Source organism: Lynx canadensis, chromosome B1, assembly GCF_007474595.2.
Source record: "Lynx canadensis isolate LIC74 chromosome B1, mLynCan4.pri.v2, whole genome shotgun sequence".
Taxonomy (NCBI): domain Eukaryota; kingdom Metazoa; phylum Chordata; class Mammalia; order Carnivora; family Felidae; genus Lynx; species Lynx canadensis.
The window spans coordinates 173,800,877-173,828,652 of NC_044306.2; the positions used below are offsets into that span (position 1 = coordinate 173,800,877).

Consider the following 27,776-nt stretch of genomic DNA (forward strand, 5'->3'; position numbering starts at 1 on the left):
GCTTTTGGAAAAATGTTGCTGCTTTTGGAAGTTCCAACAATGACTTTATTTTCATCAACACAAATCTAAATGCAATTTTGAGTGTGTGATGCAGATAAACACATGTACTTTCAGGCTCTAGTTCACCATTTACATATGGCAATGAAAATTAATGAAATAATTTTAAACAGTTAATGTCTAACACATGAAGAACTCATTTTTTCTTTCTTCTCCCTTCCTTCCTTCCTTCCTTCCTTCCTTCCTTCCTTCCTTCCTTCCTTCCTTCCTCTAGCCCTGAATTCATTGAATTTGTCATGTAATCAAGAGAAGTAGCTGTTTAAACAACTTTAGTTTCTATAGCAGATATCTATAGCTATTGATGCCCTTCTCATTTCTACTCAGGTTTGCCCCTGCATGTTGAAAGCTACTTATTGCTAATGCTGTAGGCTCTTTGCCTGAAGGATTTCTCCTGGCCATGATAATCCACTTTGCTCACACAAAGGGCAATTTAGAAATGCTGGATATTTTTCTTGGAGGGAGCTCTCAACCAATGTCAGGAGAACTGGCAGATAAATACCCCAAATTTCTCACCCATTTTGGGGATAAATCTGGGGTGTGCTTTATACTATCCCTGAGTTCCCCAGTAGAATGGAATTCTAATTCTCCATGGTAGAAACAGCTTAATAAATGTATTTTTTATTGGCTTCCTTTCTACGCTTATCTCATATCCTCATTTCTTCAAGGGTGTTTCCTGAGATCACCTCTGAAATAAACTACTTGTAGTTGAATAATTGTCTCAGGGTCTGCATTTGGAGGAACCCAAACTAAGAGTGAGTTACATCTCAGGTCAAATGGAAATTCTGAGCCTGTTTTTTTTTTTTTTTTGTGGCTGGATATCTTGCTGAGATTCTAGCTGCCTAACCTAGCATGCACAGGTGACTTTACTCTTTTGATCAGAAGGAGGAATACAGTCCACGTGTACTGTTTCTATACATAGTATTCTTGTCTTTAGGAACTATTAAACATGAACAGGAACTATTAAGCATGAACAGATTAGAACATTGCAAGGAATGGGCCATGTTAGATATGTTTTCTAGCACAATTTTATCAGATTTTTTCAATATTCATGAGTAATTCTCCCTGTCTATCCTTTTAGTCTAACTGCTAGCTCTGGGCAGGTGTAGTCAGAGAGCATCTTGTCATAGCTGCACCATGTATCTCTCAGTTTATGCCCTGTGGCTTCATTAATAGCACTGCACATGATATTTGTAGAAGCCTGTTAAACCATTCTGATAGATGCATAAACCTGGAAGTGCCAGAGATATACCTTGAGATTTTTTGACCACTTAAGGGATGGGACCTATTAGATAAATATTGCTGTCTTTTATTCTTGGGCAAACATAATTATATTCTACACCATTCCTCAATGAGTTCCTGGTGGGACTGAGACTTACTCACTCTGAGATTTGCTTTTCTTTCTTCCTTGTTTCATTCTTCTCAGTCTCCTCACTCTTGAGCCCTGAGACTACTTCTCCAAACAAATGACCTGCACCCAAAGCTCTTATCTCAGTCTCCACTTTTGGAAGAATAAACCAAAATAACACTTAACCTGTACTAGTTGCTTCTTGCCCTAATTTACTTAAAGTCAATAAGAGCATATTACATAAAGCCAGAGAAGTAAAATAAAAATCAATGAAGCAAAAATATAAAATGGTATTTCAGAACCATTTAGATTCTTAGAAGTGAAGGTTTTTTCACTGGGCACTGAAGGAAGACTTTAACTTTGGATTTTTCAAAGTATGATGATGAAGAATGGAAAGGCCATTCTAAATAGAGAGATGAAGAGAACAAAGATAGGAATACCCAGGCCTATTTTGGGACTAGTGTCCCAATTTGACTTGGTCATGTAATTTATGAAAAACAACAGTGAGATACAAGCATGAAAAGTTAGACTAAGATCATGTCAAAGATCCTGAAAAGTTAAGCTATGGAGTTAGAACTTAGGGATATAGAAAAGTCATCATTTAAATTCCTATGAGGTATTATAGCAGAAAGGAAACTAAAACCATGAAATATATGCTTAAAAATGTATAAAAGCTTTTGTTCTCTAATGGAAATTGCAACAGTTGTTAGGACTGAAATTTTCTGTTTTCTCTAGGATGATTGCACTTCCTGTATTGAACTTCAAGATTTCATAACCAAGCTTCAATACTCAGCACTAGTTGTGTATTAGTTTGCTAGGGCTGGTGTAAAACAGTACTACAACCTGAGTGGCCTAACCAATAGAAAGGTACTGGCTCACAGTTCTGAAGGCTTGACGTCCAATATCAAGGTCTTGGCAGTGTTGGTTCCTTTCGAGGGGTGGGAGGGAAGGATCTGTTTCAGGCCTCTTCTCCTTGGCTTATAGATGACCATATTTCTGTCTTTGTCTTCTCTCTATGTCTGTTTCCAAACTCCCCCACACCTTTAAAAAAAAAGATTTTATTTTTAAATAATCTCTACACCCAATGTGGGGCTTAACTTACAATCCTGAGATCATATACTCTACTGACTGGGCCAGCCAGATGCTCCAAATTTCCCTTCTTTTAAATAAGGATGCCAATAATATTGTATTAGAGACCATTCTAATGACCTCATCTTAACTAATAACATCTACAACAACCTTATATCCAAATAAGGTCACGTTCTGAAGTACAGGGGTTTAAGCCTTCAACAAATGAATTTTGGGGAGCAAAATTCAACCCATTGCATCTTGCAAGTATAAAAAATCCTTAAAGAGAGTAATAGAGTCAGTTAAAGTTTATCTAACAAATTCAACATTTTAAGAATAGCAGTTATGTCAGTCCTGAATATAAATATCTGATCTCATAAATATTTTTAAGGGGGCTGCTAGAAGTTGAAATTGTATTGGTGGAATCCAAAGAATTCCAAGTTGGAAGATGAAGAATTCAGGTCAGGTCAAAGTATGAACAAATATATAGTAATGAAAATAATAAAGATTTCACAGGTAAATGAGAAAAAATATTGCAGAATGGGTAAATATTCAAGCACTGATTCAGAACATTTGGGTTTCAGTTCTAGCTCCATTACTTCCACTGCTTACTTGCAAAGACCTTGAACAATTTACTTAAACTTTCTAGGCCTAAATTTCATTATTTGTAAAATATGCCCTTAGAGTACCTAGCCAAGACCTTTAGATTTTGGTATGAATTAAAGACTGGTTACAATATGTGCCCCAACTGCACAGTTCACCTGGGCAAGGTTTCCAAATGGTTCTATTGAAGCCTTTTTCCTAGGATTGAGGTCTGATCTCTTCTTCAGGATAAATAGAACTCATAATACACCCCAAACTCTCCAAAAATCCTCTTCTAATCTTTAACTCCTCTCAGACTCTCCAACCCCATTTATTGGCTATAAGTCAGCAAAGGGTTACAAAACCAGTTATCTAATCTCACACTTCACTCCAGAAGCCTTAACCAAATTGAGATTAAAATAGTACCATTTTTATCAGCCTGTTATACTAATGAGATTGTAGTCAAATGGGCATTTTATATAGTGATAATAGGAGGGCAAAGTTTTTTGGGAATGTATATTAAGGGCTTTAAAATAATCATGTTCTTTGACCTGTAATTCTACTTCCAAAAATCTAGTCTAAGGAAGTAAGTTAAAAATGTGGACAAAGTATGTTAATTGCAGAGTCATTGTTAACAGTGAAAAATTTGAAACATTCTAAATTTCTAACAATGGAGGAATATACTGTGTTTAGTAACATATTTTATAATCATTAAAAATAGTGTATAGGGTTAAGATGATAAATTTTGTGTTATGTGTTTTTTACCACAATTTGAAAAAATAATGTATAGGAAGTTGTTTTTCATTAATAGAGAATGCTTATATTACAATATAAATGAAAAACACAGGATACAAAATATATGTATATCAAGGTTTCATATGTTAAAAATATGCAGAGAAAGAGGTCTAGATAAAAATATACAAAACATTATCATTGCTTACCTGTGTTTGGTGCTTAGTTTTGCTTTTATACTTTTCTGTACTTGAAAATTTATAACCAACAAAAGGAAATTATATCAAAACTAAGTCTTAATCAGCTCCCAGATAGAAGGCAAGAAAACAACCTGGGGAGAGACAGTGTGGAAACAACAATCTGAAAAATGTCCAGGGCACACAGAGGGGAGTTATTCCCTATTCTAGAAATGCTCCTCTGAGAGGCAGCATTCACAGAGCCTCTCCAGGAACAAAGGAGATGACTGGTGCCATTTCCCTACCCCGTCCCTCAGCATAAACACAGAGCCACCTGAGGGAAGCAGCTCAGAGAGGACACTGACTGTCTAACTTGCTTACACCAAGGCCCACCCCTCTGTGCTGTTGCAGGACTGTTCTCAGTTAGGCTTGCCTCAGTCCCAGTAGAGTGGGCCCCTTCCCCAGAGGACCAGCACAAACCTCTGCCCACACCATATCTCCTGACCAGAGAGTTCTGCAGGGCCTCAATTCTGGTGCAGTTGGTGTCAGGTCTCATTTCACAAGCAGACCAGAGCACATTTAGATAATACTTGCCACATTCAGGCCAAGGACCAAAGAGTGCCCATAGCAAGCAAGGAGAGCCTTTGCAGGTGACTGGCCTGAAGGATGGAGCAGCCAACACACAATAGCAGAGCACACACAGCACACACCAGAGACACTTCTTAAAGCACTAGGCCATGGGCACTATATGACCTCTCCTTCACAAGGCCATTACTTTCATGAGCAGGAGACAGAACTAGTTTTTCTAATACAGAGAAGAAGACAGAGATTTATTCAAAATGCCAAGATGGAGGAATTTATCCCAAATAAAAGAACAAAATAAGGCCACAGCCAGAGCTCTAAGTGAAACACATATAAGTAACATGTCTGATGGAGAATTTAAAGCAGTGATGATGAAGATACTCACTGGGCCTGAGAAAAGAATATAAGACATCAGTGAGACATTTACCACAGAGATAAGAGAGTTAAGAAAGAATCAATCAGAGATGAAGAATGCAATAAATAAGATTGGAAATAGGTTACTGCAATGAACAGCAGACTGGAGATAGCAAAGGAATGAATTAGTGACAAAGAAGACAAAATAATGGAAAATAATGAAGCTGAACAAAAGAGAGAATGAAGAATTATGGAACATCAGAATAGATATAGGAAACTCAGTGACATTGATATTACAGGAGGGGCCCCTGGGTGGCGCAGTCGGTTAAGCGTCCGACTTCAGCCAGGTCACGATCTCACGGTCCGTGAGTTCGAGCCCCGCGTCGGGCTCTGGGCGGATGGCTCAGAGCCTGGAGCCTGTTTCCGATTCTGTGTCTCCCTCTCTCTCTGCCCCTCCCCGTTCATGCTCTGTCTCTCTCTGTCCCAAAAATAAATAAACGTTGATATTACAGGAGTATCCAAAAGAAACAGAGAGAAAAGGGGGGAAGAAAATTTGTTTGAGAAAATAATAGCTGAAAACTTCCCTAATTTGGGGAAGGAAATGGAGATTCAGATCCAGGAGACACAAAGAATGCCCATTAAAATCAATAAAAGCAGGCCAAAAAGAAGACATATTGTAATTAAATTTGCAAAGTATAGTGATACAGAAACAATTTTAAAAGCAGCAAGACAAAAGAAGTCCATAATTTATAAGGGAAAATCTGTAAGTCAAGCTGGATATTTCTCAACAGAAACTTGCAAGCAAGAAGGGAGTGGCATGATATCCTCAAAGTGCTGAATGGGAAAAGTCTGCAGCCAAGAAAGCTCTATGCAGCAAGGCTATCATACAGAATAGAAGGAGAGATAAAGTTTCCCAGAAAAACAAAAATTAAAGGAGTTTGTGACCACTAAACCAGCTCTGCAAGAAATATTAAAGAGGACTCTGAGCATGAAGAAGAGACCAAAAGTGACAAAGACAAGAAAGGATCAGAAAAAATCTCCAGAAACAACAACAAAACAAGTAGTAAAATGGGAATAAATACATATCTATCAATAATTACTTGGAATGTAAATGGACTAAATGCTCCAATCAAAAGACATAGGGTGTCAGAAAGGATAAAAAAAAAAATGACCTATCTATATGCTGCCTACAAGAAACTCATTTTAGACCTAAAGACATGTACAGATTGAAAGTGAGGGGGTGGGGCGCCTGGGTGGCTCAGGTGGTTAAACGTCTGACTTCGGCTCAGGTTACAATCATGCAGTTCGTGAGTTCGAGCCCCGCGTCAGGCTGTGTGCTGACAGTTCAGAGCCTAGAGCCTGCTTTGGATTCTGTGTCTCCCTCTCTCTCTGCCCCTCCCCAGCTCACTATCTGTCTCTCTCTCTCTCTCTCTCTCAAAAATAAATAAATGTTAAAAAATATTAAAACAAAAAAGGTGAGGGGGAGAAGAAACATTTAACACTCAATTGGTTGTCAAAAGAAATCCAGAGTAGCAATACTTATATTTGGACAAACTAGAGTTTAAAACAAAGACTGGGGGCACCTGGGTGACTCAGTCAGTTGAGCTTCCGACTTCGGCTCAGGTCATGATCTCACTGTCTGTGAGTTTGAGCCCTGCGTCAGGCTCTTTGCTGACAGCTCAGAGCCTGGAGCCTTCTTCGGATTCTGTGTCTCCCTCTCTCTCTGACCCTCCCCCATTCATGCTCTGTCTCTCTCTGTCTCAAAAATAAACATTAAAAAAAATTAAAAAAAAAAAGCAAAGGCTGTAACAGGAGACAAAGAAGGGCATTACATAATCATAAAGGGGACAATCCAACAAGAAGATAAAACAATTGTAGATATTTATGCACCCAACATGAAGCACCTATATATATAAAACATTAACAAAGGAACTAATTGATAATAACACAATAGTAATAGAGGACTTTAACACCCCACTTACATGAATGGACAGATCATCCACATAGAAAATCAACAAGGAAACAATGGCATTGAATGACACACTGGACCAGATGGACATAACATATATTCAGAACATTCCATCCTTAAACAGCAGAATACACATTCTTTTCATATACATATAGACCATTCTCCAGAATTCATCACATATTAGGTCACAAAACAGGCCTCAACAAACACAAAAATATTGAAATCATACCATGCATCTTTTTGGACCACAACACTATGAAACTAAAAGTCAACCACAAGAAAAAAATCTAGGAAGACCACAAATACATGGAAGTTAAATAACATGCTAGTAAACAATGAATGGGTCAACCAGGAAACCAAAGAAGAAATTTTAAAAATACATGGAAACAAATAGAAATTAAAACACAACAGTTCAAAATCTTTGGGATGTAACAAAAGTGGTCCCAAGAGGACAGTATATAGCAATACAGGCCTATATCAGGAAGCAAGAAAAATCTCAAGTAAACAACCTAACCTTACACCAAAAGAAGCTAGAAAAAGAACAACAAATTAAGCTTAAAGCCAGAAGAAGGAAGGGAATAATAAAGAATTGAGCAGAAATAAATGATATAGAAACTAAAAAAACACAATAGAACATAACGATGAAACCCTGGAGCTGGTTCTTTGAATCAAAATCAATAAAATTTATAAACCTCTAGCCAGACTTATCAAAAAGAAAAGAAAAGGACCTAGATAAATGAAATCACAACTGAGAGAGGAGAAATAACAACCAACACCACAGAAACACAATTATAAGAGAATATTATGAAAAACTATATGCCTACATTTTGGACAACCTGGAAGAAATGGACAAATTCCTAGAAACATGTAAACTACCAAAACTGGGGCTGTCTGGATGGCTCAATCGGTTGAGCAGCCAACTTCGGCTCAGGTCATGATCTTGCCGTTTACCAGCTTGAGCCCCACATCAGGCTCTGTGCTGACAGCTCAGAGCCTGAAGCTTGCTTTGGCTTCTGTGTCTCCCTCTCTCTGCCCCATCCCCTGCTTGCCTGCTTGCACTCTGTCTCTAAAATAAATAAACATTAAAAAAATTTAATTAGTAATAATAGTAAGAATAATAAAAACCCCGACAAACAAAAGTCCAGGGCCAGATGGCTTCACAGGAAGAGTAAATACTTCTCAAACTGTTCCAAAAAATAGAAAAGGGAGCAAAATTTTCAAACTCATTCTATGAGACCAGCATTACCCTGATACCAAAATGAGATAAAGACTCCACTAGAAATAGAACTATAGGCCAATATCCCTGGTTAAGATGGATGCAAAAATTCTCAATAAAATACTAGCAAACTGATTCCAACAATGCATTAGAAAAAAGTCATTCACCATAATCAAGTGGGATTTATTCCTGGGTTGCAAGCGTGGCTCAATATTCACAAATCAATCAATATGATACATCACATTAATAAAAGGAAGGATGAGAACTATATAATTATTTCAATAGATGCATAGAAAAAACATTTGACAAAGTACAACATCCATTCATGATAAAAAAAAAAAAAACCTCAACGAAGTAGGTTTAGAGGGAACATACCTCAATATAATAAAGGCCACATATGAAAAAACCCACAGCTAATACCATTCTGAGTGGGGAAAATCTGAGAGCTTTTCCTCTACAGTCAGGAACAAAACAAGGAGATCTACTCTTCCCACTGTTATTTAACATAGTACTGGAAATTCTAGCCATAGTATTCAGAATACAAAAGGAAATAAAAAGCATCCAAATCAGCAAGGAAGAATTAAAATGTCCACTATTTGCAGATGACATGATACTCTATATAGAAAACCTGAAAGACTCCACCAAAAAAATTGTTAGAGTTGGTAAACAAATTCATAAAGTTGCAGGATACAAAATCAATGTACAGAAATCTGTTGCATTTCCATACTCCAATAATGAAGCAACAGAAAGAGAAATTAAGGAATCAATCCCAGTTACAATTGTACCCAAAAAAGGTAAGATACCTAGGAATAAACCAACCAAAGAAGTATAATATCTGTACTCTGAAAAGTATAAAACACTGATGAAGGAAATTGAAGATGACACAGAGAAATGGAAAGAAATTCCATACTCATGGGTTGGAAGAGCAAATATTGTTAAAATGTCCCAAAACAATCTACACATTTATTTTTTTAATGTGTATTTATTTATGTTGAGAGAGGAGAAAGGACATAAGCAGGGGGAGGGGCAGAGAAAGAGGGACAGAGAGAATCCCAAGCAGGCTCCATGCTGTCAGTGCGGAACCCAACATGGACCTCGATCCCATGAACCATGAGATCATGACCTGAGCCAAAATCAAGAGTCAGATATTCAACTAGCTGTGCTACCCAGGTGCCCCAGCAATCTACACACTTAATGCAATCCCTATCAAAATACCACCAGTATTTTTCACAGAGATGGTTCTTTTACATAAAGAACTAGTAGAATAAAATAGAAAAGCACTAAATCCCAGTTGTTATATTGGCAATAAGATGGACAGTTCAAAAGAAGATTCAGTTGGAAAACAAACCAATGAAAAACTCTGACCTTACTAATGCAACCCAAACATCACTATAGTTTCTAGTTTTTCCTTTTATTTTCAAGTAAAACCATTCAAGTCCCCAACCTGTGTAGTTACAGGAAAGCAGTCCCTCCTGAGGATTTCAGGAGTGTGCTGAATTTCCTGGTTACCTCTTTTTGAACTTTCTGTGGCTCCCCAGCACTTTGGACCTGCTCATCCCTGCTTTCCTTCACTGCTCCAAAGCTCTCTGATGGACTTCATCCTCATACTAGGACACAGTCACTTCTTGAATTCCACAAATTAACACCCATACAAGTGGATGGCCACCCTTAATAAAGATCCATTATCAAAGTTAATCAACAAGGTCCCAGGCGCTATGTATTTGAGAGTCAGGGGAAGGAATGCTGCATGTTGATGAAGTGGTTAACAGGCAGGCCTACAAGGATGCTGACCTTTCTTCCAAGACAACTTGGAGATACTCCTTAGAACTTAAATAAGATATCCCTGTTCCCCAAAGAAATTGAAGACTTGGAAAATATGCTAAAGGAAGTTTTAAGGAGTAAGAACGAAAGGATTGGGGCACCTGGGTGGCTCAGTCGGTTAAGCATCTGATTTTGGTTCAGGTCACGGTCTCATGGTTTGTGAGTTGGTGTCCCACATTGAGCTCTCTGCTGTCAGCACAGAGCCTGCTTCAGATACTCTGTTCCCTCTCTCTCTCTGCCCCTCCCCCCCTTAAGATAAATAGACATTTAAAAAAAGAACAAAAGGATTAATTGCCAATGTAAGAGAAAAAATAAGAAATAAGAGCCTAAATCTGGGAAGTCCACCTACATCTAATAAATATTCTAGACAGAGAAAATGGAGGAGGAGACATTGTCAAAGTAATAAAGGAAAGGTATTCCATTGAAAGACATGAAACTCTTAACTACACCCAGCAAAATTAATGGTACATGGCACCACCTCTTGAAATTTTAGGATAATTTTAGAATAATGTTAGACAATGATCCAAAAATTTTCCAGAGAGAAGGAGAAATGCATATACAAGGAGTCACAAATAAGGATAGCATTACACTTCTCAATACCAGAAGCTAGAAAATAAAATTGTGTGGGGAAAATTATTTGGAACTTAGGAATTTAGATACAGCCAAACAATCGATCAAATATGAAGGAGGACATTAAGCTCCTGCTCTAAATTAACCCTCAAAACACTTTTTCTTAGGAAATTACTGGAGTATGTGGTCCACTATAGCAGGTAAAAACCAAGAAAGACAATGTTATTAATTCTCTATGGTGTTTCAGCTATACAGATATAAAACACATAAATAACTTTAAGAACATAATAAATAGTAAATATCTAAAAAATAATTATGAAGTGATGAGTTTTGAGTATCTATTATTTTGTTTTTAATATAGTTTAGTTTATTTAATTGCAAGCATATACAATTTAATTTTTAATAATAGTTGTTTTGGGCAACTGTTTCACAAAATTCTTAAAAATTAAAACTTTGCTCTTATGAGCTGGTATAACCCAGCTCTAGCACACCACTGGATATATTGGAAGATATCTGATTCAGTGTGTAATTTTTTCATATTCAATCAAAACGTTGTAAGTATTTGGTTGAAAACAAAGAAATCTAGGGAGATTTCTCCTGTTGATGTGTCTTACAGGATGTTTGTTACATTATTGTGTTTCTCTATAACTTGGTCTAAAACAAACATTAAGTGGGGCGCCTGGGTGGCTCAGGCGGTTAAGTGTCTGACTCTTGATTTTGTCTCAGGCCATGATCTCATGGTCATGAGATCAAGCCCTGTGTCCAGCTGTGTGCTGAGCGAGAAGCCTGCTTGGGAGTCTCTCTCTCTCCCTCTCTCTCTATCCCTCGCTTACTCACGCTTTCTCTCTCTCAGAATAAATACAGAAACATTAAAAAAAAATACAACAAACATTAAGCAACCTATTAATAAAGCTATAATAATAATGGGCACCTGGATGAGAAATCCAGACTTTCCTCCTTTCCTTCTCTACTTTTTTTTCCCTTTGCCACTCCTTTCTTTATCCTATAAATTTTATTCCCCCCACCACTTATTTTTGATCTCCATTCCTATCCTGTCCCTTGTCTTCATCCTGATTTTCTCCATTTTGTTGTCCCCTGTTCTTTCCCCCATGTTTTTGTTTTCTCCTTTAGATTTGCTATCTTTTCTGCTTTTAAAAGCCTTCCATTTTCTCTCTTTCCTTTTTAAAATTTTTTTAAAAGCTTATTTATTTTTGAGAGAGAGAGAGAGAGAGAGTGAGGGACAGTAGTATGAGTGGGGGAGGAGCAGAAAGAGAGGGAGACACAGAATCTGAATCAGGCTCCAGGCTCCACGCTGTCAGCACAGAGCTTGACACGGGGCTTGAAACCATGAACCGTGAGCTCATGACCTGAGCCAAAGTTGGATGCTTAACCAACTAAGCCACCCAGATGCCCCTGTCTCTTTCCTTCTTTAATCTTTCTTATTTGCTTATCTTCCCTCTTCTTTCCCCCATTCTACCTCTAATATGTATATGTATATGTATATGTATATGTATATGTATATGTATACATAGGCTTATCCCTAATGCCTTTGGGGTAATTTCTGAGGACACAGGTCCAGATAGATGTTTCTACAATAGGGTCATTTGAAGAGTGAATAGGATTATTTGAGAAAGGGAGCAGGAGTTGGAATTAGAAGAGGTGAGGAAATGAAAAATATCAATATTTTTCATTAGTGGGGACAATTCTGTGGGTGAACGGGAGTTCCAGTTTGTTGGCTAATTATAGGATGGTCATTAATTAGCTTAAGGCTCTAGCCCTATTTGTTCAATATGGTAACCACTAGCCATATTTGGCTGTCAAGTGCTTGAAATGTGACAAGTCTGAGTTGAATTGTGGTGGAAATGTAAAACATGTAGCAGACTTCTAACATGCTGTATGAAAAAAAAAAGAAATATCTTAATAGTTTTTATATTGACTATATGTTAATATTTTGATACAATATATCAATTGATTCAATACATATTGAAACTAACTTAACCTGTTTCTTTTTGTCTCTTTAAATGTAGTTACTAGAAGAGCACCTGGGTGGCTTAGTCAGGTAAGCATCAGACTTCAGCTCAGGTCATGATCTCATAGTTTGTAGGTTGGAGCCCCATATCTGGCTCTGGGCTGACAGCATGAAACCTGGAGCCTGCTTTGTATTCTGTGGTCTCCCTCTATCTCTGCCCCTCCCCTGCACACACTGTGTGTCTCTCTCTCAAAAATAAATAAACATTAAGCAAAATAAAATAAAATAAAATAAAATAAAATAAAATAAATATAGTTACTAGGTAACTTAAAGTTACTTGTGTGGCTTTCATCATCTATATTCTATTGGACAGTGCTGCTCTACTCCTTGATCATGAAGTATTTACCAAATCTCTGCAAAGTCTTTCTTTAGGTTTCCATTACATATTTAGGACCATTCAATTTATTTGTTCAAACAAAAATTTTTTCCCTTCCTTATACTTGTCAAGTATAGTAAATGAATGATAAAGTATTAGAATTTCCTAACCATGTGAGAATTTTGTTACCTTTTATTTTTGAGAAATATTAATTCAGAAAAAATACACTATGTCACTATTTTCTCTTACTGATATTTCTAACTAAACTAGAGGAACTTTACTCAACACATACTTAGTACTAGACTATGAGCTAGCCTGCGGTGGCTTTAAGCAACCCCAGTCTCTTCCTTCCACCAGCTGGAAGCCTTGAAATACAGGACTTTCCTACTGGCCCAGATCAGGGACCTAGGCCTTATCAAAGGCAAGATGTAAAATAGGCCAGTATACTATCAGATATGGGTCCTCTGCCAAATAGAGATACTCCATTTTAGAGCTCCTTGGATACAAAGATTCAATAAGATTTCTTACCTTTGGGAAGTACCCTCATTATGAGCCTCTGTCCTGCCCATAAGCTATAACACTAAGAACAGGCTGTAGTAAGAAATAGAAGCAAAGGCAGCAATAAAGAGAAGCTGGCAGTAGAAAGAGGAGCAGATTAAGAAAGAGGAAGAGTCAAAGAGAAGTTGACTCATTACTAGAGTAGAGAACAGCCTTTGCCCACTTTAGAGGATACAATAAGATGGTCCAACCAGGGCTACTGTGGTAGCCATTTTTTTTTTTTTTTTTTAAGTTCTCTGTGAGATCTGGTAGCCTTCCTTACTTCTGGAGTATCTTTAAAATAAACCTCCAACCACCTAAGGTAACAAAGGGTTCTCTGTTCACTGAAACTTATATATGAAGGATATCTTAAGAGGGGAAAATTATGTGAAAGAGAGAATGTATGTGTTTGTATGTGCGTGTGGAGGTGTTACCATGGCAGATATCTCCGAAGCTCAGAGTAAGAGAAGAGGGGAAAAAAGGGATGGATAAAGGGGAAAGATTTTTGAAGGGAATAAAAAAATTATACCCCCAAATTATCAGTGAATATGGTTTTGAGCTTACTGTTACTACTGCTAAGTGTAAATAAGGATTTAAATATTTAGAAATTCCAGATGAAGGCAGAGAGAGTAGTACATAAACTTTTGGTCACCTGGAATAGTGAAAACACTGTGGCCTTTGACTCAGACAGGCTCAGTTTTGAATCTTGACTCCATTTCTTACTGGATGATTACCTTGGGCAAGTTTCTTATTCTCTCTGGACTAGTTTCATCATCTGTCAAATGGGAATTATACGCAAGTTTTGTGGAGTTTCTGGTGAGGATTAGCCAATATCTTGTATGTAATACTTCCTATAATACTTCCTGTATTTACTTTAGAAAAGTAAATCAAGCTATCATGATGATGATGATGGCGATAATGACACAGAATACTGCTTTAAAAAATATTTATTTATTTTGAGAGAGACAGAGTACAAGCAGAAGAGGGGCAAAGAGATAGGGAGAGAGAAAATCCCAAGCAGATTCCGTGCTATCAGCACAGAGCCTGATGTGGGGCTCGATCTTACCAACTGTGTGATCATGACCTGAGCTGAGATCAAGAACTGGATGCTTAACAGACTGAGCCACCCAGGTGACCCCAGAATACTACTGTTTAACTGGGATTCACTTGTTTTTGATAAGTAAATTAAAAAATAATTAAAGAAGGGGCACCAGGTGGCTCAGTCAGTTAAGTGTCTGACTCTTGATTTCAGCTCAGGTCATGATCTCATGGTTAGTGAGATAGAACCTGATATCAGGCTCTGCACTCACAGCGTGGAGTCTCTGTGGGATCCTCTCTCTTTACCCCTCCCCCTCTCAAAATAAACAAATTTTAAAAAATAAGTAAAAGAAACTCCATTCACCGGCAGGGCAAAGTGTTTAAACATTTTGAGCTCTGAAAAAGGAAGAATATGTCTTTGGACAGCAAAAAAATATAAGTAATTTTTTCCATAAGAGGACCACAATAGAATGTGAGTGTCCTGATTATAGTGGTTTGAGAACTTCTGAAATGAAAGAGATTTTAGAGCTTAGTTTATCCAACAAACTAGGAATTCCCTCCCCACACTCCTAATGGGTGTACCTCCAGTTACCTATTTTTATAGACATGTTTACATATGTTTAGTGTGCAGTAGACTGTTCATTTTCTGTTGTTGTTTTTCTCTATGCTGTTATTTATTGTGTGGTTTCCTCCTAAAGTATGTGCAGAAATACATGCATTACATTTTTTTATGAAAAACCCCAATGTTATTATTTTGCTTTTGTTTTTATTTTTTTTTAGAGAGAGAGAGCACAAGTGGGGGAGAGGGGCAGAGGGAGAGAGAATCTTAAGCAGGCTCCATGCCCAGAGCAGAGCCTGATGCAGGGCTTGATCCCATGACCATGAGATCATGACCTAAGCCAAAATCAAAAGTAGTTGGATGCTTAACCAACTGAGCCACCCAAGCATCCCCCACCAATATTATTGTTTAAAAAAAATCTCATTTTTAAGATTTTATTTACACTAAATATTTAGGTGACATTGCTGGATATCACCAGTGAAGATAAAAACTTCCAAATGGATTGTCCACAAGAGGAATGGCCAATTAAAAAATGAATGATTATAATAGGTTTATGTATATATGAAATTGGGAAGGGAGTACATTCTTAGAACAAGAATTTTTTTTTTGAAGTTTATTTATTTATTTTGAGAGAGAGAGAGAGCACATACAAATGGGGGAGGGGCAGAGACAGAGAGAAAGAGAGGGAGAATCCCAAGCAGGCTCTACAATGTCAGTGTGGAGTCCAAGGAGAGGCTTGATCTCAACCACGAGATCATGACCTGAGCCGAAATCAAGAGTCAGATACTTAACCGACTGAGCCACCCAGGTGCCCTGATCTGAACTTTGCAGGAAGGAGCCTTCAAAGTGCTCTAAAATGCTTTGGGAAACAATATGGCAGTTCTGGAAAAAATTAATCCAAAAATTGCCATATGATCCAGCAATTCCACTTCTAGGTATAAACCCAATAGAATTGGAAGCAGGGACTTGAACCCCCATGTTCATAGGAATATTATTCACAATAGCCAAAAGGTGAAACAACCCAAATATCCATTGATGGATGAGTGGATGAAGAAATATGGTATATACACAAAATAAAATATTACTCAGCTTTAAAGAAGACAATTCTAATATATACCACAACAGGGAAGAACAGAGTCCTGCCTTACCATTCTTTAACAAGAGTTAGGAATAATTTTTTCTTTAACAAAACTTTCGATCTTGAAGTCAGAGTGAGAGCAGTTAGAGAAAGAAAGATACATAAAGGAACCAGAATGACAATGGAGGGTACATCACTGAGCCTTACCACCACTGGTATGTAGTGAGAAGGATTTCTTGAAGAACAGGTTTTGATCATGGAGGCCAGACTAGTCCAATATGAAAGGTGAAATGAGATATGTGTGGACCTCACTGTTTTCAACGAAAGTATTAGAAACCTTTTTGGTTTTTTTGTTTGTTTTAGTTATTACTAGACCAGAAAGGGTAACTGGGCCCCAAAGAACTCTCATCAAGGGAGGTGAGATTTCAGAGAACAGACTGGAATAATTTCTACCCTGCCACCCCATCCAGAGAATGAAGTCCCAGGAAGCTATAGAGATGTGCCCTCTTAAAAGGTTAGATAAGGAGTCAACAATAAGTTTAATTGGGCAATCACCCTTTAAAGACTGTGACAGTTACACCAGGTAGTCACGAAACTGTGGCCAGATTTGAGGCAGGAGGGCTGAGATGATGAGTGTAGAATGCTTCTAGCATTACCAGTGAGTTTTGAGGTGGCTCAGTTATTAGAAGACAGAGAGAGAGAAAGAGAGAGAGAGAGAGAGAAGGAAATTCTGAGACACATTACAACATGGAAGAACCTCGAAAACATTACACACTAAGCCAGTCACAAAAGGGCAAACATTGCATGATTCCACTCATATGAGGTGCCTAAGGTAGTCAAACTCCTGCAGAGAATGTAATAGTGGACCCCATGGGTGGAGAGGAAGGGGAATGTGGAGTTATTGTTTAATAGGTCTAGAGCTTATGGTTGGGAAGATGAGAAGATCTACAGATAGACAGTGTGATGGTTGCACAACCATATGAATGTACTTGATGGCACCACACTTAAAAATGATTAGGGGTGGGGGCACCTGGGTGGCTTAGTCAGTTAGGCGTCTGACTTTGGCTCAGGTCACGATCTCACGATTTGTGAGTTTGAGCCCTGAGTGGGGCTCTGTGCTGATGGCCTGGAGCCTATTTCAGATTCTGTGTCTCCCTCTCTCTCTCTTCCCCTCCCCTGCTCATGATCTGTCTCTCTGTGTCTCAAAAATAAATAAATCTTAAGAAAAAAAATTTTTTAATGGTTAGGAGAGTCAGGGTGACTCAGTCGGTTGGGCATCTGACTCTTGATTTTGGCTCAGGTCGTGATCTCACAGTTCGAGAGTTTGAGCTCTGCATTGCGCTCTGCTCTGACAGTGCAGAACCTGCGTGGGACTCTCTCTCCCCCTCTCTCTGTTCCTCTCCCACTTGTGCTTGCTCTCTCTCTCTCCAAATAAAGAAACTTTTAAAATGGTTAAAATAGTAGATGTTATGTATGTGTATTTTACTGCCATTTTTTAACAAAGTGCTTGAAGATTGTAATAAATTCATGCAACGTGTAATGCCACTAGCATGCAGTAGGGGGCAAAGGAGCTTAAGCTTCACTGAAAAGCTTGATTCAAGCACTCCTGCAGCCAGTTCTGGTCCAGCCAACAAATCATCCACACCTGCAGTTTTGCTAGAGCCGCTGCAAGCCAGGGGGTAAGAACTATTAGCCTTGTTTGCTCTAACACTCATGAGAAAGAAATAAGGGTGGGATGGGTCTTTTCTAAAGAAGAGATCATTCGAACACATGTACATGGGAAAGTAGCCTTACTCAGATTTTTAGTATTTATTATTTTGCCTATATTCATCTAAAGATTAACAATTAATGAGTGATGCTGGGGCTACTGATCTAAGGACTTGAACTGTCTTGTAGGTGCTTGAGGGTTTGGATTTTCTTTCACTGGTCGCTGATTAAACCTGGTCAGTTCTTCTACTCAGAATGGATGATCCCATCCTTGTGGTGAGGTTTCTCCAGCTTTTATTTTCCTGTAGTACATGTTAATATCATCTGCTTTGGCTATTTAAAGCATATTTGTTGCTCCTTTACTAAAGTTCTGCATTTGTGTTTTATGTCAAAAAGTAGGAGCCCCTCTAATAGATTTTGTACAATGTAGATATCTTGTTCAGTTTCCTGCAAAAGTCCACGGTGGCTGAAGATGGCCATGTGGCCGCTATAGAGTACAGGATGATTATTAATAGCACCTAAGCACCTGATTCCTAGAAGAGCTTTACCACAGACCACCTATACTGAGTGATGAATTGAAGTTCTGTGTATGGTCTAAGTTTTATTTCAGTTCTCATGAGTTCATAACTTAGGAATGGATGTAGACAAAGTCTCTTGAGCTTTGTGATATCTAGCAGAGTGACCCCTAGTAGCTGCATGCCACTTCAGAGAAAGGCGCATGGGGTGGGAAGGGAGGAAGAAGCCACCATAACAGCTACCCCTGAGAGTGGAATCAACATGGGTAATCACATCCTAAAAAACTTCATTTCACAGTTTGAAAAGCCTTCAATCTGGGTGCCGGAAGGGACTAGATAGGTCTGGGTTCACATCCATACTCTGTGACTTATTCACTGAGTTACTTTGGGTAAGTTACTTAACCTCTGAGTTTTGGCTTCTCCATTTGTGAAATAGGGATAAAAATGGCCACCATTTGGGGTGCCCGGGTGGCTCAGTCGGGAAAGCGTCCAACTTCGGCTCAGGTCATGATCCTGTGGTCCGTGAGTTTGAGCCCCATGTCGGGCTCTGTGCCGACAGTTCAGAACCTGCAGCCTGCTTCAGATTCTGTGTCTCCCAATCTCTCTCTCTCTCTCTCTCTCTCTCTCTCTCTCTCTCTGTCTGCCCCTCACCTGCTCATGTATGTGCACGTGCTGTCTCTCAAAAATAAACAAACATTAAAAAAACCTTTTTTAAAAAGACCACCATTTTGTTAAGTTATTGAAGGGATTGAACAAGATAGTGTATGGAAAACATTTAGCTCTATGCCAGGCACATAGGTGACACCCAAAAAATGTCATTCTTGCTCTTTCTTATGTTGCAAATATTGTACAACATGCTATAGGTTTTAACCCTTTCTTTAATTTTTTATCACTGGGAAAAGAAAAGTTAGATGGTTAAGTATTCTTTGATAAATCACTAACAGTCATTTCATAGTGTCTTTTGATTTGGATTTTTAAATCATAAGCTATTAAAAAGTCATTCTCTTTTTTACCTATTTTCAGCAGAGTAGTAATAGTAGGAGAAGTATGATAAAAATATGCAATACATATTGAATGCATCTTTCATAAAAATTTTATGTTATACTTTTTAAAATGTTGTAATGAAATGCCAGAGTGCACATGCATTGACTGAGAGATAAGACCTTTTTATTTTCTTACATTAAGGAAAGTTCAAAAGAGTTAGTTCCTCTCCCTTCTTTAGAATAAATTACAGATGAGGTTGTGGTATTGGGTAGGGAGAAGAGGTGAGTAATGTATAGAGATCATGACACCTCCTTTCAGGGGATTCTAGAAGCAGCAACTAGGTTAGATATTGTCGCATTTTTCAAGGGCCATAGCCTCCGAACCTAGGGGCTTTAAGTAAGTTGCTAAAAATTTAATTACTCTGTGAGATGATGATGTTAAAAACACTTTTGTCAGTTTAATGACTATAACTGTCAGTGTCCTGCCAAGCCACATTGGATCCTGAGACAAAAGCAAAATTCAGTAATACTGATCCTGTCTTCACGAAAAATTTTGATATTTTGTTCATTGTGAATTTTTATGTTAAAATTAATTTTAAAATATTCCATTAAAACATTGTTTATCTTGATTCTTGAGTTTCTTGACACTCCTTAAAACTTGTGTCTGAAATCACCCTACCCTTGGCCTAGATAACTGCTACCATTTGAATAAGCCACACATGGTAACAGTGATTTATATAAGTGATCTCTTGTGCCTCTGCACAAAATTTATTTTATAGATGAAAAATTGAACCTTTCAGCAGTTAAATAAACAGTCTAAGTTAACACAGGCAGTAAATGACTAAGATAGGACTTGAACACAAATCTATCAGTCCCCAACATCAAACTCATGATCTGACCATCATGTACTACACCATATCAGGAATGCACAACACAAATTCATTCATTCAACACACATTTTTGAGAACATATTATGTGCCGTCATGTGCTAAGAGATACAGAATTGAATTTATTATTTATTTTAAAGACTTTATTTTTCAAAGTAATCTCTACACCCAACGTGGAGCTTGAACTCACAACCCTGAGATCAAGAGTCACACACTTCAACAACTGAGCCAGCTAGGCACCCCTCATTCATAGATACATTTAAAAAGTATTTACTGAGCATGTGCTTTGTGCACTATTCTATTAGGTGGGGATACAGAAGTGAAAAAGCTCATCAGCTCCTTTCTTCCCTCATGGGTGTAAGATGTGGAAGAGACAGTCAATAAACAAGTGCTCTGTTTTGAAGAGAAATAAAATAAGGTGATGTGAACTAACAGCAAGTCTGGCCACTTTAGATTAGGTAGGTGGTCAAGTCAGGACTCTTAGAGGAGATAAACTTTTTTTTTCAAAATTTTTTTTATTGCTGAGAGAGAGACAGAGTGTGAGCAGGGGAGGGGCAGAGAGAGAGGGAGACACAGAATTCGAAGCAGGCTCCAGGCTCTGAGCTGTCAGCACGGAGCCTGACACAGGGCTCAAACCCACAGACCGTGAGATCATGACCTGAGCCCAAATTGGATGCTCAACCAACTAAGCCACCCAGGCGCCCTTAGGAGATAAACTTCTTAAGCCAAGATCTAAATGAGAAGAGAGATCCAGCCAAGGAAGGGTTGGGAAAGAGTAACCCAGGGAGAGGGGGGTGGGAAATCCAGTGCAAAGTCCTAAGGTCAGAGCGAGTATAGTTGTGGCAGGGAGCAAAAGAAGGACAGTATGACTGGAGTGTAGAGGGCCAGGAGAAGGGTGGTATGAAGAGAGATCCTAGAAAGAAGCAAGAGCAGCTCATGGAGAGTGTTATAAACCAATTTCAGGTGTTTGGGTTTTATTCTAAATGTAACAGTATGTAGTTAGGACATAGGTTGGCTGCTGTAACAAAATATAGTGGCTTAAACAAGACAGGGCTCAACAGAATGGTTCAGTCCATGTCAGTCCTTATAAGTAGTTGATATAAAACCTAAACTGTGTGGCATTTGCAGACTTACTCATTAGGTTCCTTGGACTCTATGATGGGAAAGTTTAAAGAATCAGTATGACTTAGTGAGATATAATTTTATTATGATTAGGTTATTACAAGGTATTTTGAAAACAAAATTTACCTTGACTCACCCTAGAGAGACAAGGTAGCTGAGGGGCTAAGACACCAGGCACTGGACTCACCATCTATTAACTTTGTGACTCTGAGGCAGTCATATGACCTCTCTAAGCACCACCTTCCATATCTGTGAAAGGTGAACTGCGGTAGCACTGACGCTGTAAGGCTGTTGTTGTAAGGATCAAGCTATATAAAATTAGTATTACATAGCTCAATGAATGTTAGTGGTTGTTATTAAAAAGACATCAAGTGGCCACTGCCTCATGTGCATGACAGAGTCAGTATGGAGTGGAGATGCTATCTGCCTTGAATAGATATAAATGTATGGATTCATCACCCAGGACAAGTTACTAAGGTCATCCTAAAGGTGGGTAATGGATTAATGTTATGGTACTGGTAACAAATTTATTTTCCCATATTTTTAAAATCTGGAAAATTATCATGAACATAAAGTTGTATTATAGGGGCTCTTTTTTTATGTTCGTGGTTTGTTCTTATATTGATCATTGGATGCTATATTAAGTGTCATATAAAAAGGAGTGACCAAGAAAAGGCTACCTGGGATAAATTGGAAGAATATTCTCAGTGGAAAGGTGAAAACCCCAGGCCAGTTCCAGGTTACCATCTTCTCAACCCCATTCCCCACCAGTGTCTTTTGTGCTTTCTTCCCCTGAGCACACAATGGACAAGGAATATCAAAATCCAAAGTTTTCTCTTTACAGTCATGTCACAAGATGGTCAAGCAATTCTGTATCCATTTTTCTATATTCTACAAAATAGTTTTATAAAGTATTTCATTTTTAAGTTATTTTGGGAAATGTCCACATTTTCTAGAATTTCTAAACAACAACAACAAACTTAGGCAGGTTCTAGAGAAAGAAAAATCTAGATGAACATGGGTAATATTCCAGGTGTCCTCTTGTATGACTTCTGCCTGTTTTGTCCCCCCACCATGCCTTCATACATATTATCTCATTTATTTATCTTGAAACTCTGGGAGGGGAATACTATTTCCTGCATTTTACAGATGAGGAAACTCATGGATGCAGAATTCTGAGGACTTTGAGAGAAGAGTCAGACTTCAAGTTGTTTGGACACAGAACGGAGGCAATTAAAGAACTAAGTTTTTCATAATATTCATTATTCAATATATTTATTAAGTACCCACTCTGCTGGGAACTTTTCTGGGCACTGGGGCTATAGCAGTGAATAAAACAGATAGAACTTCTGTTCCTACATAGCTTACATTCTAGTAAGGGGTAAGAAAAGAGAGTCTATAAAAAAATGATAAATGTGCATGTTAGGTGGTGAGAAGGGCTAGAAAGAAAAATAACTTTTTGGGGCACCTGGGTGGCTCGGTTGGTTAAGCATCTGACTTCAGCTCAAGTCATGATCTTGCAGTTCACGACTTCGAGCCCCACATCAGGCTCTGCTGATAGCTCTGAGCTTGGAGCCTGCTTTGAATTGTGTGTCCCTCTCTCTCTCTCTGCCCCTCCCCTGCTCATGCTCTGTTCTCTCTGTCTCTCAAAAATAATGAACATAAAAACGTTTTTTTAAAAAAAGAAAAGAAACATAACTTTAAGATAAGGAAAATAGAGAGTGGGGAGTGATATTTTGTAGAGGGTGGTCAAAAAAGTCTCTCTGATGTGGTGATCTTCATGCAGAGATATGAAGGGAGTGAGGGAGCATGCCACTTGTCATCTAGAGAAAGTGTATTTTGGAAAAAGAACAGCAAATCCAAGTTCAAAAATCTGATGTGGGAGCATGCTTGGGAAGTGTAAGGAATGACCAGACTAGAGTTGGAGAAATGGATTGAAGATGTCAGCTGTTGCAAGGACTCAGGATTTTCCTCCAGTTGAAATAAGAAAATAGTGGAGGATTTGGACTAGAAGAGGGTCAGATTCTGATGTACATTTTAAAGATTCCTCTGTTTGTTGGGTGGAAATGACTGAAGAGGCACAAGGTTGATAGGAAAGACCCCCTGGGTCTCTATCAAGAAGTGGTTAGATTCTAATATTAAATTTGTAAACTCTTAAACTTTATGTCTTCCTACACCATGCACTGGGAAAACACCAAGGCAAGGTAAGTAGCTTGGTGAGAGTTTTCCTGCTTAATACATGCATGTATTTCCTGCTTAATACATGTGCCCAATACACACCAACCCTCACTTTCCTCAGGCTGGTAACTCCCACAGAACAGCAGGAGGAGCAAAAGATATAATACTCCATGGGAAGATATGGTGTAGTGAGACCTCTCTGCTGTTCATGCTATCCCATTGTTCTGAGAAGCTATGTGTGTGTGTGCCCATGTACCTGTGCAGACATGGTGTATATATTTTGGCACTGTACAAAGCCCCCAAGAAATGGAAACTGTTATTATCATTATTTCTCTTATTTGTCAGTGATCTAGATTGCTGTTGCCACCAACCTGAAGACATATGGAACCATAAGGACAGGAACCATTCTGTTTATTTCTGTTTTAGACCTTCCATGTGTATGGGTAAGCATTGTTGAAAATCAGATATTAGCTCAAAGGACTCTCTATGTCCACAAATGTAAAAGTTGAGGAACAATTCCTTGACGTTAATTCAGGAGCCCATAGTTTGGTAATAAAAAGTACCTTCATTGAGAGTTTAAATCTTGCACAAAAACTGCACATAGTTGTTTATAGCTGCTGTATTCATAATTGCCAAAACTTGGAAGAAACCAACATGTCCTTCAGTAGGTGAATGGATAAACAAACTATGGTACATCCAGATAATGGAATACTATCCTGTGCTAAAAGGAAACAAACTATCAAACTATGCAAAGAATGGAGGAACTTTAAATGCATACTAGTAAGTAAGATAAGGCAATCTGAAAAAGCTATATACTGTATGTTTCCAGCCAAATGACAGTCTGAAAAGGACAAAACTATGGAGACAATAAAAATATCAATGGTTCTAAAGGGTTGTGGAGTACAAGGAAGATGAATAGGCAGAGCATAGAGGATTTTTAGGGCAATGAATGTATGCATAATGATGAATGCATGCCACTATACGTTTGTCCAAACTCATAGAATGTCCAACACCAAGAGTGAACAATAATGTCAATTGTGGACTTTGAGTGATTATACTGTGTCAATGTAGGTCCATCGATTGTAACAAGTGTGCCATACGGATGGAGGATGTTGCTAACTGGGGAGGCCATGCAGGTGTGGGGTTGGGGGGATATGGAAAAATTTCTATACTTTCTCCTCAATCTTTCTGTGAGCCTTAAACTTCTCTAAAAGAATAAAATCTTAAAATTTTTCACTTTAAATTTTCTTAAAGCCTTCAGGCTATCCAAATGGGACGCAAGGGAGTGTTGAATATGGCCTGGCAATGAAATTCCGAAGTTGAACTGGGAGAAAGGCACTTCTGCCAACTATTATATGTATCCCTTCTGGGAATTCTGACTTGCCTCAGTGATGGGGATATGCACAGCAACTGGCTTGGAAATCCGTAAGCCAAACTCTCAGATCATGTCACGATCTCAGATCATGTCAAAGACTCAATATACAGGTTAGAACTCTGTTCCAAACTCTTGGTGAATATAGTGAATTTTGGGCATCAAAAATAATCCTGTAGGATTTAAAAAATGACATAACCATGTAACATTATATATCTTTCTAGGATTTTGAACTCATCTTCATCATCCATATGAAGGAACCAAGTGATTGAATCCTTGGAATTACAATGACACTTATCAGAAGCATTTATGTATTTTGTAGTATTGTTATGTCAGTGCTGGGCTACGCGTCAAAGCCACCAGAAGACAGGGAATTGACAACCAACTGCTCCAACATGTCCCTAAGAAAGGTTCCTGCAGACTTGACCCCAACCACAACCACACTGGATTTATCCTACAACCTCCTTTCTCAGCTTCAGAGTTCAGATTTTTGTTCTGTCTCTAAACTGAAAGTTTTGATTCTATGCCATAACAGAATCCAAGAGCTGGATATCAAGACCTTTGAATTCAACAGAGAGTTAAGATATTTAGATTTGTCTTACAACAGATTGAAGATTGTAACTTGGTATTCACTGGCAGGTCTCAGATATTTAGATCTTTCTTTCAATGACTTTGACAGTGTGCCTATCCATGAGGAGGCTGGCAACATGTCACATCTGGAAATCCTGGGTTTGAGTGGGGCAAAAATACAAAAATCAGATTTCCAGAAAATTGCTCATTTGCATCTAAATACAGTCTTCTTAGGATTAAGAAGTCTTTCTTATTATGAAGAAGGTAGCCTGCCCATCTTAAACACAACAAAACTTCATATTGTTTTACCAATGAACACAAATTTCTGGGTTCTTTTGCGTGACGGAATCAAGACTTCAAAAATACTAGAAATGACAAACATAGATGGCAAAAGCCAATTTTCAAGTTATGAAACTCAACAAAATCTTACTTTAGCGAATTCCAAGACATCTATTCTATTGCTTAATAAAGTTGATTTACTCTGGGACGACCTTCTCCTCATCTTCCAGTTTGTTTGGCATCATAGTAGAATGCTTCCAAGTCCAACATGTGACTTTTGGAGGCAAGGTTTATCTTGACCATAATTCATTTGATTACTCAAATACTGCAATGAGAACTATAAAATTGGAGCACATACAGTTCAGAATTTTTTATATTCCACAGGAAAGGGTCTACTTGCTTTTTACCAAAATGGATATAGAAAACCTGACTATATCAGATGCACAAATGCCACACATGCAGTTTCCTAATTATCCTACAAGATTCAAACATTTAAATTTTGCTGATAATATCTTAACAGATGACCTGTTTAAGCAACCTATCCAATTGCCTCATTTGAAAACTTTAATTTTGAAGGGCAATAAATTGGAGACACTTTCTTTAGTGAGTTTCTTTGCCAACAACACATCCTTGAAGCACTTAGATCTCAGCCAGAATCTGTTACAATATGAAAATGATGAAAATTGCTTTTGGCCAGAAACCTTGATCACTATGAACCTGTCATCCAACAAATTTGCTGATTCTGTTTTCAGGTGCTTGCCCAGAAGTATTCAAATACTTGACCTGAATAATAACAAAATTCAAACTGTCCCTAAAGAGATTATTCATCTGAAGTCTTTGCGAGAACTAAATCTCGCATTTAACTTTCTAACTGATCTTCCTGGGTGCAGTCATTTCAGAAAACTCTCAATTCTGAACATTGAAATGAACTTAATTCTCAGCCCATCTCTGGATTTTTTCCAGAGCTGTCAGGAAGTTAAGACTCTGAATGCAGGAAGAAATCCATTCCGGTGTACCTGTGAATTAAGAGATTTCATTCAGCTGGAAAAATATTCACAGGGCATGATGATTGGATGGTCAGATTCATATATCTGTGAATACCCTTTGAATCTAAAGGGGACTCGGTTAAAGGATGTTCATCTTCCTGAATTATCTTGCAACACAGCTCTGTTGATTGTCACCATTGTGGTTATCATGCTAGTTCTGGGGACGGCTATGGCCTTCTGCTGCCTCTACTTTGATCTGCCCTGGTATCTCAGGATGCTAGGTCAGTGGACACAGACATTGCAGAGGATTAGGAAAACAACCCAAGAACAACTCAAGAGAAATGTCCAGTTCTATGTGTTTATTTCATACAATAAACATGATTCTACCTGGGTGAAGCATGAATTAATTCCCAATCTAGAGAAAGAAGAGAACTTGATTTGCCTTCATGAAGGAAACTTTGATCCTGGTAAGAGCATTACTGAAAATATCACGAACTGCATTGAGAAAAGCTGTAAGTCCATCTTTGTTTTGTCTCCCAACTTTGTCCAGAGTGAGTGGTGCCATTATGAACTTTACTTTGCCCACCAAAATCTCTTCCATGAAAATTCTGATTACATAATTTTTATCTTGCTAGAACCCATTCCACTCTACTGTATTCCTACCAGGTATCCTAAGCTGAAAGCTCTTATGGAAAAGAAAGCATACTTGGAATGGCCCAAAGATAGGCGTAAATGTGGACTTTTTTGGGCAAAACTTAGAGCTTCTATTAATGTTAATTTATTAGAAACCAGAGAGATGTGTGAACTACAGACATTTGTGGAGCTGAATGAAGAGTCTCAAGGTTCTGTAATCTCTCTGATAAGAACAGACTGCCTATAAAAATCCTCCCTTCCCATAGGGAAATGGGCCTTGCATACACCGTGGGGATAGAAATTGATACAGCCTTTATGATGGTTATTTGGCAATATCATTTAAATGAAAAATGACTACTTTTATGTCACTTCCTCGAAGGATTTCTAAGAATGTATCCTACAGAAATACAAGTTTGCAAAGGCTTCTATAAAACAGTGTTCATCCCAGAATATTTGTAATACTGAAAAATTGAAAACAGCTCACGTTTCCACAGAATAAAAACGAATTCAATAAA

General features: G+C 38.2%; 1 protein-coding gene across 1 annotated transcript; it reads left to right on the forward strand.

Annotated features, from left to right (window-relative positions):
* Positions 1-26: 26 nt before the first annotated feature.
* On the forward strand, positions 27-27,776 carry TLR10 (toll like receptor 10). Its single transcript, XM_030314048.2, is given in 5 exon segments — positions 27-104; positions 23,767-23,864; positions 24,676-24,906; positions 25,018-25,883; positions 25,885-27,776. Coding segments are annotated over 2 exon segments (2,427 nt in total). The 5' UTR covers positions 27-104; positions 23,767-23,864; positions 24,676-24,906; positions 25,018-25,080; the 3' UTR covers positions 27,509-27,776.